General features: G+C 44.5%; 1 protein-coding gene across 1 annotated transcript in view; it reads right to left on the reverse strand.

The window, feature by feature from the left end:
• The window catches only part of LOC143293711 (aspartate aminotransferase, cytoplasmic-like), a 34270-nt gene that overhangs the window by 19686 nt on the left and 1516 nt on the right, over positions 1–13068 (reverse strand). Inside the window, exons 2-4 of the mRNA XM_076604902.1 lie at positions 11580–11761; positions 8156–8264; positions 5852–5964 (exon numbers count right to left, since the gene is read on the reverse strand). Coding sequence (XP_076461017.1) covers positions 5852–5964; positions 8156–8264; positions 11580–11761 — 404 coding nt within the window. The remainder of the gene's footprint in view (positions 1–5851; positions 5965–8155; positions 8265–11579; positions 11762–13068) is intronic.

Below are 13068 nucleotides of genomic sequence, written 5' to 3' on the forward strand. Positions count from 1 at the left end.
AACTGTGCTCCTCTCTTCTCCACTCCGGGAATGCTGGTGACGACTGTTGGGAACACCTGCCTCTTCCAAGACGGGTGGGTGACATTTGCCAGGATAGGTTTTGCTTCATGTTCCATCAAGACTGGGGTTTGTCTTTCAGGGCGTCTTGACTGGTGGATGAAGCTGTCTCTTTTCAGCCGGCTTTTGGTGGGTCTGCTCATTCTGTTGTTCACTGGATCGTTTTCAAGACGTTTGAATTTTGCTGCCTGGATGAGGATCTTTGTGTCCCTTCTGTCCTCCAATGACTGTAGCCCAGTGGTCTCCTCCATCTTCAGGATTGGGGTGGATCTCATGGCGCCAGTTATGACACGCTGAGCTTGGTTCTGTATCTTGTTGAGATGGTCGAGGTTACACTTTGCAGCTGATGCCCATGCTTATGTCCCGTACTCAACTACAGGTCGGACTCTCCCCGTATAGTCTCTCTTTAGGATACGTTCATCCATCCCTGCAAGTTTCTTCATGATCGCCAGTCTCAGCTTGGCCCTGCTACAGCATCTGGTGATCTGCTGTTTCCAAGTTAGCCTGCAGTCAAAGGTCACTCCCAGGTTGGTAGGTGTGGGTTCCTCTGCAAGCCTTTGGTTGTTCAGTGTCAGTTTCGCCTCTTGTTTCTTGCTGGATAGGCTGAAGACTGTGTAGGTTGTTTAGCTTGATTTGACAGAGACAAGCCATTCCTTGGTCCAGCTGCTGATCTTGCGGAGTGCAGTCTGGAGGCGTACCTGTGCTGTAGTGGTGCACTCTTCAGAGCACCAGAGTACCAGGTCATCTGTGTAGATTGCTCCTCTGACCGCTCTTGGCAGTTCTCTGACAATGTCATCTATGAAGATGAGGAACAGCGTTGGCAAAAGGACTCCTCCTTGTGGTACTCCCTGTCTCAGCACCTTCTTCTTGCTCTTCTGGCCCTGAATCTGGACTTGGGCTTGGCGGCTGTGTAGGTACTGGCTGATCCAGATGTACATCCTCCCAGACACACCACATCGCCGTAGTTTGAGCCTGAGTCTGTCCTTCCAGAATTTGTCGAACGCCTTCTCCATGTCAATCCAGACAGCAAGCGTGTTCTTTTTTTCTTGGAATGCATCCTCAATGCTTTGAGTGATGAATGTGACCTGGTCTTCTGTTGATCTGTGTCGGCGGAAGCCTGCCTGTTCAGGGCTCAGCAGCTGATACTCCCCAAGGTGCCAGACAAGCCTAGTGTTGACAAGTCTCTCCATCAGCTTTCCTAAGCAGCTTGTAAGGCTGATGGGTCTGTAGCTGTCAGCCTTCGACTTGTCCTTTCCCTTTTTGTGAATGGGGATCATGCTGCTTCCCTCCAAGACTGTGGGACTGATCCTGTATTCCAGCTAGTGTTGAAGATTGTTAAAAGGACTGCCTTGCTCTTCATCCCAAGATGTAGAATCATTTCATTTGTGATTCCATCTGGTCCAGGTGACTTCTTCAGGTTGAGGCTCTGCAACGCCTCCTCCAGCTCTTTCTCTGTGAAAGCTGAGGTCATGACTTCCTCTTGGGGCTCTTTCTCATGAAGTTCACCTTGGGCCCTGTGCACTGCAGCTCTATGTTCAGGAGGGACTTCCAGATTGCTGATGTTTTCATAGAAATCTATGAAGTGGTCTGCTGCTTTCTTTCTTGACTTACTTGACTTATTCCTCTTGATTCCGTGGGGAACATAGGGCCGCAACAACACTCCTCCAACGCACCCGGCTCTGGCTGGTCCTCTTCAGTTCGGCCCACGTCATTCCGGCCGCCCTTGTCTCTGCCTCAATGCTTCTCCGCCAGGTCTGCTTCGGACGGCCAACTTTCCTTTTCCCCTGAGGGTTCCAATCAAGAGCCTGTCTTGTGATGTTTGTTGCAGGCTTGCGTAGTGTATGGCCTATCCATCCCCATTTCCGTTTCTTGATTTCCGTCTCCAGTGGGGCCTGTTTTGTTATGTTCCAAAGTTCTTCATTGGAGACAACCTCTGGCCATCTGATGTTCAGGATGTTTCTTAGACATCTGTTGGTGAATGTCTGAAGCTTGTGGGTGCTGGTCTTTGTCACTCTCCACGTCTCTGAGCCATAGAGTAGAACCGACTTCACGTTGGTGTTAAAAATCCGGATCTTGTTGCGGATTGAGAGGGCTGTCGATCTCCAGATTGGTCGAAGGGTGTTGAAGGCGTGTCTTGCTTTGTTGATACGGCTCTTGATGTCTTCGTCCGTCCCCCCGTCTTTGCTGACAACACTGTCTAAGTAGACAAACTTGTCAACCTCCTTGATGTTCTCTTGGTGTAGTTGCACTGGATCTTGCTTCTTGTTGTTGACCCTCATGACCTCTGTTTTCCCAATGTTGATTTGGAGTCCAGTCTTCTCAGCTTCTTCTGCCACACGACATAGTTTCTCCTGCGCATCTTGCTGCCTGTGGGAGAGAAGACTTATGTCATCTGCGAAGTCTAGGTCCTCCAGCTGTTTAGTAAAAGTCCACTGGATGCCTGTCCTCCGATCTGCTGTAGACTGCCTCATGACCCAGTCAACCACCATCAGGAAAATGGTCGGTGAGAGCAAACAACCCTGACGGACGCCGGTTTGCACACTGAAAGGTTCCGTCAGTTTCCCATCGTGGATCACTTGACAGGTGGCGTCTTCGTACATCTGCTGGATGATGGTTACAAACTTTGGTGGAAATCCATAGTGGTACATCAGTCTCCAGATGACATCTCGGTCGACACTGTCAAAAGCTTTTTGAAAGTCGACGAAGACTGTGTACAGGGGGGTCTGCCACTCCAGGGACTGCTCGATGATGATGCGCATGGTTGCGATGTGATCCGTGCACGAGCGATCTTGTCGGAAGCCTGCTTGTTCGTCCCGAAGTGTCTTGTCCAAAGCGTTCTTCAGTCTCTCAAGGATGATTCTGCTCAGTACCTTGCCCGGAATAGACAACAGCATGATTCCCCGCCAGCTGTTGCAGGATGAAAGGTCCCCTTTCTTTGGCAGCTTTACAAGATGTCCTCTTTTCCAGTCTTTTGGCACTCACTCCTGTTCCCAGATCTTGCAAAGGAGAGGGTGCAGCATCTCAGTTGAAGTCTGGATGTCGGCCTTCAGAGCTTCAGATGGAATTCCATCTGGGCCAGCTGCCTTTCCTGACTTGAGGGACTTGATGGCCTTGACGATCTCGGTCTTGCTGGGAGGGTTGGTGTTGATGTCGAGGAGCTTGGTAGGTGGCGGGATGTCTGGTGGGGCGGGTGGTGCTGGTCGGTTGAGCGTTTCTTTGAAATGCTCCGCCCATCTTGCTCTCTGCTGTTCTTCGCCAAGGATGGTGTTTCCGTCTTTGTCCTTGACGGGCCGGCTTGGGTTGCTGTTTTTCCCGGAGAGTGTCCTGGTGATCTCATACAGGCGCTTCATGTTCCGCTGACCTGCTGCACTCTCAGCTTCTGCTGTCAGTTCCTCGATGTAGGTTCTTTTATCTTTTCTCGCACTTCGCTTTACTTGTCGGTTCATCTCCCAGTACTGTGCTTGTAGTTCATGTCTCTCGGCTTGATCTTGCGTGCAGTTGATCTGGTCTTTCAAATGCTTCCTCTCAGTGATGAGTGTCCAGGTGTCTGTTGATAGCCACTCTTTGTGCTTCCTCGTTTTCTTGCCCAGGACTGTTTTGCAAGTTGTTGTCCAGGTCTCTCGAAGGCTATGCCAATGTTCTTCTATTGAGTCCTCTGGGAGTTGGGAAAGCACACTGAACTTGTTCCTCAATTCAATCTTGAACTCTTCTGCTTTGGGTTTCTCCTTCAAGCTGTGCACGTTGTACTTGTGCGATGGTCTTGCAGCCTGGTCGTTGTAGGCCTTCAGCTTGGTTTTGAGTGCTGCCACAACCAGGTGGTGATCCGATGCTGCGTCTGCGCCGCGCTTTACCCTGACGTCGTGCAGGCTTCGTCTCCACTTACGACCGATGGTGATGTGGTCGATCTGGTTCTCGGTCTTGCCGTCAGGGGAAACCCACGTGGTCTTATGGATGGTCTTGTGGGGAAACAAGGTGCCTCCAATGACCAGGTCATTGAAGGTGCAGAACTCCATGAAAAGTTCTCCATTCTCATTCTGCACTCCAGTGCCGTGTCTGCCCATGATGAGCTCTCTATTTGTGTTGTCGGCGCCTACCTTGGCATTCAGGTCTCCCATGAGGATCTTCATATCTCTTTTGGGTGTCTTGTCTATGACTGCTTGGACTTGTTGGTAAAAATCATCCTTCTCTTCGATGACTGCCACGTTGGTAGGGGCGTAGCACTGAATGATGGTAACTTTCCTGCCCTTTGAATTGAAGCGTGCCGTGAGGATCCTTGGTGACATAGGCTCCCAGGACAGCAGTGCTCATGTTGCTTCGGGTGTCATCAGCAACGCTACTCCATGGGTGTGGGGTTGGCCTTCTTCCTGTCCAGAGTGGATGATGGTGTCTCCACTCACTAGTTGCGTTCTTCCTGATCCTGTCCATCTTGTCTCACATAGGCCTAGAATCTTCAAGTTGTATCTTTGCATCTCACGACAGACTTGAGCTGTTTTGCCTGTCTCGTATAGGGTTCTGATGTTCCAGGTCCCTATCCTGGTTTTGGCCTTGGTCGTCAGAAGAGTTGTCGGCGCACTGGCTTCCCAAGGGCTTTCACCAGCTCGCGTCATGGGCTCTACCAGAGAGTACTCCTCCTGGACCAAGCAGTTCTCAGAGTTTGTTGTTGCAGTTTCTGTAACAGTCTTCTTTTTACAGAACCGGGTTGTTAGCCTAATTCAAACCCCCAACCTGGAGGACCAGTGGGTACTATTCGTCTACCCTTTGACCTGTCTGACTTGGGTGGCCCTACCAGGAGACGAATCTCCCGCCAGCATAGCTCTCAGGGTTATTGAGACACGCAAGCCCCCCAACCACGGCAAGGTTGCACCCACTGGGAGGGCTGCTTTCTTTCCAGAGAGGTAATTTCCATTCTCTTGTATTGTTATTGTGGTGTGACTTGTTGTTTCGTTCTAAGGGTTCTAGCCAGTTTCCACAGCTTGCTGCCATCCTGGTCGAGATTTAGGCTTTCAGTTTTCTCTTGCCAGCTTTTTCTTGCAGCTTGTGTGCAGGACAGCTTGTATCTGGCAGTTACTTCCTTCAGCGCTATGTTGTTCTCCAGTGATGGCTGTTTTTCTGCTTGGTCCCTGGCTTCCGTAACAGCATCTTCCGGATTCTGGAGTTCCTCCGTCCAATAGGGCTGTCTTTGCGTGCTCCTCTTTATACTATCATAGGCTCTGACTTCTTCTTCTTCTTTTCGGTCGCACTTGTCACAGAGTCAGGCTGGCCTGCGAGACAAATGTCGTCGTGGCTTCCAGGTCTTGTCTGCAGCCGTAGAGCTTGGTGCGTAGTGGGGTCGCATCTGGCCACACGGTGTCTCTCAGTCCCTGGTGGAGGGGACAAGTCTGCAGAACATGTTCTGGTGTTTGGTCTTCAAGACCACAGGGACAGGTCGGTGATGGTGCCAGCTTCAGCCTCTTGAACATGTGCGCGTTGAGGCGGCAGTGTCCTGTGCGTAAGCGCATAATTGCTACCTGCTGCCAGCGTTCAAGCTCGATAGGCTCTGACAAGGGACAATAAATAACCCCACAGCATATGACGTTCCAATCCAGAAACGCTACCCAAGTATCATTCCTATCCCTGGATGACTGAATGTGTGTGTACATATGCAGGCAAAGTTTCCTTTTTAAAGCATACATTCACATACACAACAATCACTCATGCACACACAGGTGTGCACACACACAATGCTCACTCATGCATGTGTACATACATACATACATACATACAGAGGTAAACACAATGACACCACTCTCATTACCTCAAGGTCTTCTATGAATCCATTCATGTCCACTGCACAAGTTTTGGGGTCCCAGTACCTGTACTCCTTGATCTGAGAGAAGCCTGCATGTTTGAAGATCGTCTTGTGGTTACCTATGACACATAGACAGAAACTAATACACAAGTGCACAAACTGAACCCCCCCACCCCCCACCCCCCCCACACACACACACACCTTCACAGCCCCCCACCCCTTGGCATTTTTGACTCACTTGTGTAAACAAAGTGAGTCTATGTTTTAACCCAGTGTTCAGTTGTCTGTGTGTGTGTCTGTGTGTCTGTGTGTCCGTGGTAAACTTAAACATTGCCATTTTCTCTCCGAATACTTTGTCAGTTGACACCAAATTTGGCATAAAAATAGGAAAAATTCAGTTCTTTCCAGTCACCTTGTTTAAAACAATACTGCACCTCTGAGATGGGCACACACAAAAATTTCAAAAAAGAAGCCAAATTATATGCAAAATGAATTTACTGTTATATCTTTCTTTTTTTTTATTCTCTAAACTTGGCACCTTCATCTGATATTCCAACACAGCATCAAGAGCAGTCACTTTTATCATTTTTTGTTCAAACAGGAACTTTTTTTGCTAGGCATGGAAGTTATATTTCTGGTCCATGTCTTTGGTGCAGCTATTAAAAAAGGGAAATTAATCTGTAATTAATGCTAGGGGGGTTAATTTGCTTTAAACTGATCTTTCTCATCTTAAACATTACATTTTGAAATTATACTCAATGCATAAAAAGCTTGTGTGTTTTGCTCTCAGTGTACAGGGCTTTTGCTAGTAAAAAAAAAAAAAGGGAAATTAATCTGTAATTAATACTAGGGGGGTTAATTTGCTTTAAACTGGTCTTTCTCATCTTAAACATTACATTTTGAAATTATACTCAATACATAAAAAGCTTGTGTGTTTTGCTCTCAGTGTACAGGGCTTTCACTATGTTCATTCGCCCAAGTGGTCTTTTTCGGAAAATACTAAAACCAATACTACGAGTGGACTTTACAGATCTACTGGCTGAGCCCTGAAGGTCATGGGCAAAAATCAATTGTGTACACATATTTATCTGGATGTCATTTTCATACGCATTTTGCATACCAGATTCAATTAAAGCCAGTAAAGAGTTTTTAACTCTTAAATTCTTGAAGGGAAATTTAACTCCTGCCAGGCAATTTCAGTGAAACTAGGTATGACAAAATAAATTCTACAGACTACATTTTCTGTCAAAAGTATAGAAACCATTTTCAGGTTTGTTGTCTTTTTTTTTTTTTTAAAGGAAAATGACTGAGCTTTCTATTGAAGGCATATTTTAAATGATTGGATGTACAGACTATGACTGAGCTGGTTGAAAAACAAAGTATACTTCACTTATATATAACTAACACATACAACATACCATTGTGAAATGTTCACAAAAAAACAACTAAATAACAACACAAACAAGCATGCAAACATTGAGAACCCACCAAAAGAAGTCTGTGTGTTCAAGGTGTTGTGACTGAACTAAAATGAAATACATTAAAAACTATCATGACCATGCATATTTTGGAACAATTCCAAACTGTGTGCTATTACTGTATTAGCATTATCAAAGTCCCTAACCACACCATCTTCCTCCTCTCCCTCCACTTCCTCTCTTTGGCATGCCTTTAATACTCTTGTGGCACTCATCTCTTCCCTTTCCTACACCCTCTTACTTGACCACACCACATTCCACACAAAGATAACATTTTACCATATGCTATGTCACTATCTGTGTGAAACTCCGAACAATCAGTGCCAATGGTATTATCTGGGCCATTATATCCACACTTTGCCTGCCAGAAGTAGACTAAGGTTGCTTGTTGTCGTCTGCTAGCAATTGGTCAACGCTTTAAGCCATGTACCATATTAGGACTGTGTTCATGTTTATTCATAACTGAAACACAGGCTTCTTCTGGGCTGGACAACAGTTATCATTATCATGACGCTAATTCTATTTGTGGTTATAGGAAAGTTTGGGAAAGTCTGATGACTGGTTAACCCATCATGTGGGCAATATGGCTGCAACTACAGTATGACGGGTTAACCAGCCATGTAGGCAGTTAAAGCTTACAAACTTTTTTAAAAGCAAACCGCTATTACAAACTTTTTTTTTAAAGCAAACCGCCATATAAGCAGTTAAAGCTTACATACTTTTTTTTTTTAAGTATGCACACTTTCATACACAAACACACACATCCTACACACACACACACACACAGAGAGAGAGAGAGAGAGAGAGAGAGAGAGAAACACCATGATCTCACCCCAGGTAGGCTTGGAGACATACACAACATCAGAACCACAGTTGCGTTTCAAAAACTCTGCAGCCAGTCTGATACCCCCAGTCCCTCCTTGCACCTGGATCCCCCCCACCTGCAGCAAACAACACAAGTCTGTGTCTCACATCCTGTGACAAATCTCACACAGAAAAAAATACAAGATCTGCACTCTCTGTCATATTCATGCCTACCCCTTCCTATGTATATGTGACAGCCTTAACCGATACTCCCCATCTCACTCTCTACAATCATCTTCGGATCCACTGTTTCCACATTTCCAGATTCAAACACTCGATAATCATCCACCGCTCTATGCCTCTGGACCTTATACTTGGAAAAGAGCTCCCCCTTTAGCTTCATCATACCTCCGTGCTCAGCTCTTTCAAGTCTGGCTTTAAAACCTCTTTCTAAAAAAGCTCTTTCCTCCCATTTCTCTTACCAGCTTTCTATCTACATGTATATATGTGTTTTGTCTTTCAGAGCTATGTAACTACATGCCTGTGAATTTCCGGTGTGAAAGCATTTGTATTCACAAAAAATTCAGAAAAATATAAATACATTTATCAAAAGGATGATTATGATGATAAAGTTTTCTTCATTATCATTATTTCATTATCATGAAGTTTCTATGTATGTGTTTTATACATCATAAACAAGACATAACATGATTGCTTTGAGTCTTAAGCAGCAGAAGCATTAGCTGTGGAAGTAACTTTTTTTTAGGGGCAACAGTGGTGGAGTACAACCAAAACAAGTAATGGCCATTAAGGCCATAGTTCAAAGAGAACATCATCAAATACTATATGTATGTGTTCAGACATACACAAATCAGCACACATACTTAAATAATGAATACATAAATAGATACAATCTATGCTTTCAAGTTTCACCTACACAAACACACAGACACACATCCACAATCTTTTCAGATTTTCTTCTGCTAAAAAAACTCAGGAAAGAACTGGATTCACAGTCACTTGTGTCACATCCCTTGGGAAAAGAATTTCAAGGTGTTCCTTTTGTTGCTTTCACACCGGTTTCAGAGACAGATGTACTGAGTGTGTTGAAAAAGTCTGCTCCAAAAACATGTGACCGGACCCCCTTCCCACACCACTACTGTATGAGTGTTTGGATGTTGTTTTGCCTGCACTTACAGAAATTGTAAATGATTCTTTAATTTCTGGTGTCTTCCCAGATGTATACAAAACTGCACTTGTTAAGCCACTGCTAAAGAAAGCCTCTCTGGATCACAATGACCTCAAAAGTTTTCACCCTGTATCCAACCTTGCTTTTGTGTCCAAAATTACTGAAAAAATTGTTCTCTCCCAGCTTTCAGACCATTTAGCATTAAACAACCTGTTCTCTTCTTTTCAGTCAGCATATAGATCTGCCTATAGCATTGAAACTGCTTTGTTGTAGTTAATGACCTGTTACTGTCTGTTGATGACGGTAAACTATCTGTGTTAACTTTGCTCGATCTGTCACTAGTGTCAGCTGCGTTTGACACAACAGACCACAGCATACTCCTTTCCAGACTTGAAGTTGAACACGTTTTGGGGATTCACTCAACAGTTCTGAGTTGGTTTTCTTCATATCTATCCAACCACTTCCAGACTGTCTCTGTTAGTAACTTTAAGTCTGATCTTCTTCTTCCTGTTAGGAGTCCACGGTCATCACGTTGACCATTCTGACACCATAATGGGGAGGTGCGCAGCAGCATGACCCACCGTCCTAGGTGATGGAATGGAGGGGGAAGAAAAATGGTGGGCCCAGGGGTTGGTGGGTGGGTGGGTTGGTTGGAGGATGGGGGGGAGGAAGCCATCAACTGTTTCAGGCATCAGGACCAGGCCTTTCCGGCTACCGAAGCGGCCCCCGGGATCAAGCTCCGACCGGCAGAGCCCTAGTAGAGATCCAGCCCTGATCTCCTATGGTGTGCCACAAGGCTCTGTCCTGGGCCCCATTCTGTTCATTCTGTACACTGCTCCTCTTTCTGATGTCATTTCTGGCCATTCTGTTCTTCAACACTCTTTTGCTGGTGATACTCAGCTACAAAAATCTGCAGAACAAAATCAAGTACATAGTCTGATTCTGTCAATGCAGGATTGTATTCTTGATGTTAAACCCTGGATGACATTCAATAAACTAAAGCTGAATGATGACAAAACTGAAGCTATGATTATTTCCTCTGCAAGAATGTCCACATCTACTTCTTTTCCTGCCTCTATTGTGGTTGGTGATGCCACAATTCAGTTTTCTAAATCAGCAAGGAACCTTGGAGTCATTCTTGACTCAAACCTCAGCATGCATGCTCAGGTAGTAAATCTGATACGCATAGTCAATTGTGAACTTCATCACATCAACTCTATCCGTCAGTACCTCTCTGTTGAAACTACTAAAATTCTTATTTCTGCTTTCGTGCTGTCACGAATTGACTACTGTAATTCTCTTCTCATAGGCTGTCCAAATAATATTCTTCAGCGAATTCAAAAACTTCAAAACAATGCTGCCCGTCTGACTCTCAGAGTCCCACCTACTGATCACATTTCTCCTCACCTCAGCACTCTACACTGGCTCCCCACTGAAGCGAGAATTAAATACAAAGTTGCGTGTCTCTGCTATTCTGCTTTCCACTCCACAGAACCTATTTATCTTTCTGACCTTATCAGTGTTTACACTCCCACAAGAAATCTCCGCTCTTCCTCTGACAGTTATCTTTTGAAACTTCCTCGCGTCAATACAAGAACCTATGGTGAACGTTCTGTCTTCTTTGCTGCTCCTCACATCTGGAACAACCTTCCTTATCATATCCGTGCATCTGATTCTATTTCTGCTTTTTGCTCATCACTAAAGACTCATCTGTTTAAAACCTATCTATAAGTACTCTCAGCTTCCTTTTCTCCAGCACCACGCATGTCAGCTCACTTTGGATGTATGTAGAGTGGGAAAGGGAGAGTGTGAGTGGGGGGAGGGTTTTTTGAGAAAGAGTGTCCATGAATGTTTTATGTTACTTGTAATATTTTTCTTTCATGTAAAGCGCCCTGAGCTCTTAGTGAGAAAGGGCGCGATATAAATGTACAGTATTATTATTATTATTACAACACGCAAAAAGCTAGATCATTATGCTTCCTATACAGATGGGTCCCTGCAGGCTATTAGATCTACCATAACATTGTTACTGTCTTCAATAAGTCATCTGACTTTCAAAAAAATTTCAAAGGTTTCATGAACAAGACAGATGCTGACATCTTAACATTCTTTTTTCAACTTTCATCAACAAACTTCACTTCAAACATCCACTGGAACAGTCTGCACCATCAAAAAGAAAAAAGAAAAGAAAAAGACAACCTGCTGACAGAATCACAGTTAAAAGGCAGACTGTCAAACCTGCATGACCTGATACGCCACATACCCTGTTCTCACTGACAGCTGCACATTCCCTAGGAAGGATGAGGTTGATTGCTGCATCACGAAAGGCCTTATATCCGGCGACAGGCAGGTATTCATGGTTCAAGGTTTGGTCCTTTGACATATTCAACTCCACTTGCCGCACGATCGGTAGCACCCATGGAACGCTTTCATCAGTCCGATATGCTTTTGGTCAAACCACAATAAAGAAAACAAATGTTAAACATGCAATGATGTATACAAACTACTGACAGAATTAAGGATCACTCAGCTGAACTTTCAGAGTGGTCAGCTTTTGCTCTGTACCATTAGTTCATCACACATACAATACATGTGCACACACATGTAAAAACACAGTCACATACACACACATGCATGCAAACCATGATCATGCATACATACACAATTTCACACCAAAATCATACACACACTCGCACATAAATGAAATTCAAGGTATGAATATGAATGTCAATGTATGTCCTCTCTCTCTCTCTCTCTCTGCATGTAAGTATATCCAAATCGGCTCAAATCCGCCTAAATTTGATTAGTATTGTGTTTGTTACAATACAATACAATGCAATACAATACAATACAATACAATACAATACAATACAATACAGTACAGTACACACAATACACAAACTTTATTGTCTATACTTTGGTACAGAGATTTTCTTTTTGGCAGCAGCACATGTCCAACATAAGAAAAAAACAACAAACAAATAAAATGAATAGAAAATAAAAAGATAAATTAAATGGCACCAAATGGAAATAGCTATATACAAATATACAGATTACTGAAATTTACGTGCCTCTCCATTTCAGTCAGCCAAGCCACATTGCACATCTTCCAACACCACACACACACACACACACACACCACGCACACACACACACTCACACACACACACACACACATACACCCTCTCTTCCCCTCTCTCTCTCTCTCTCTCTCTCTGTCTGTCTCTCTCTTCACAAAGTATGCAACTACAAAGATCATAGTTCATTTAAAAATCAAATATCACCAGAGTAAGACAAGAATTAAACCAAAAAGCAGCACTTCCATAGTTCACACACACACACAAAAAGAGGCATCACAGAAGAACAACTTTCATTCATTCATACTAATCAAAAGCCCTAACACAACTTCTTCACACACACCCCACCCCCCACACCCCCATACCCCACACTCTCCCTCCTTTGGAAAAATACCTACAGGCCTAAGCATAATCGCACCCCCCCAACCCCCACCCAACCCCCCTCCCCCCCCTACACACACACACACACACACACACACACACACACATTTCATCCTTCCATTTAAAAAAAAAAAAACCTTACAAGCACCACCTGAGTTCACTCATAAATGTAACAACCTGTCATAATTGCACCACAAAGTTTTAAACATATCACAAGTACATAAATAAATAAGTAGGTAACACACACACACACACACACACACACACACACACACACACACATGCACATGTTCC

This window comes from Babylonia areolata, chromosome 19, assembly GCF_041734735.1.
Source record: "Babylonia areolata isolate BAREFJ2019XMU chromosome 19, ASM4173473v1, whole genome shotgun sequence".
NCBI classification, from domain to species: Eukaryota; Metazoa; Mollusca; class Gastropoda; order Neogastropoda; family Buccinidae; genus Babylonia; species Babylonia areolata.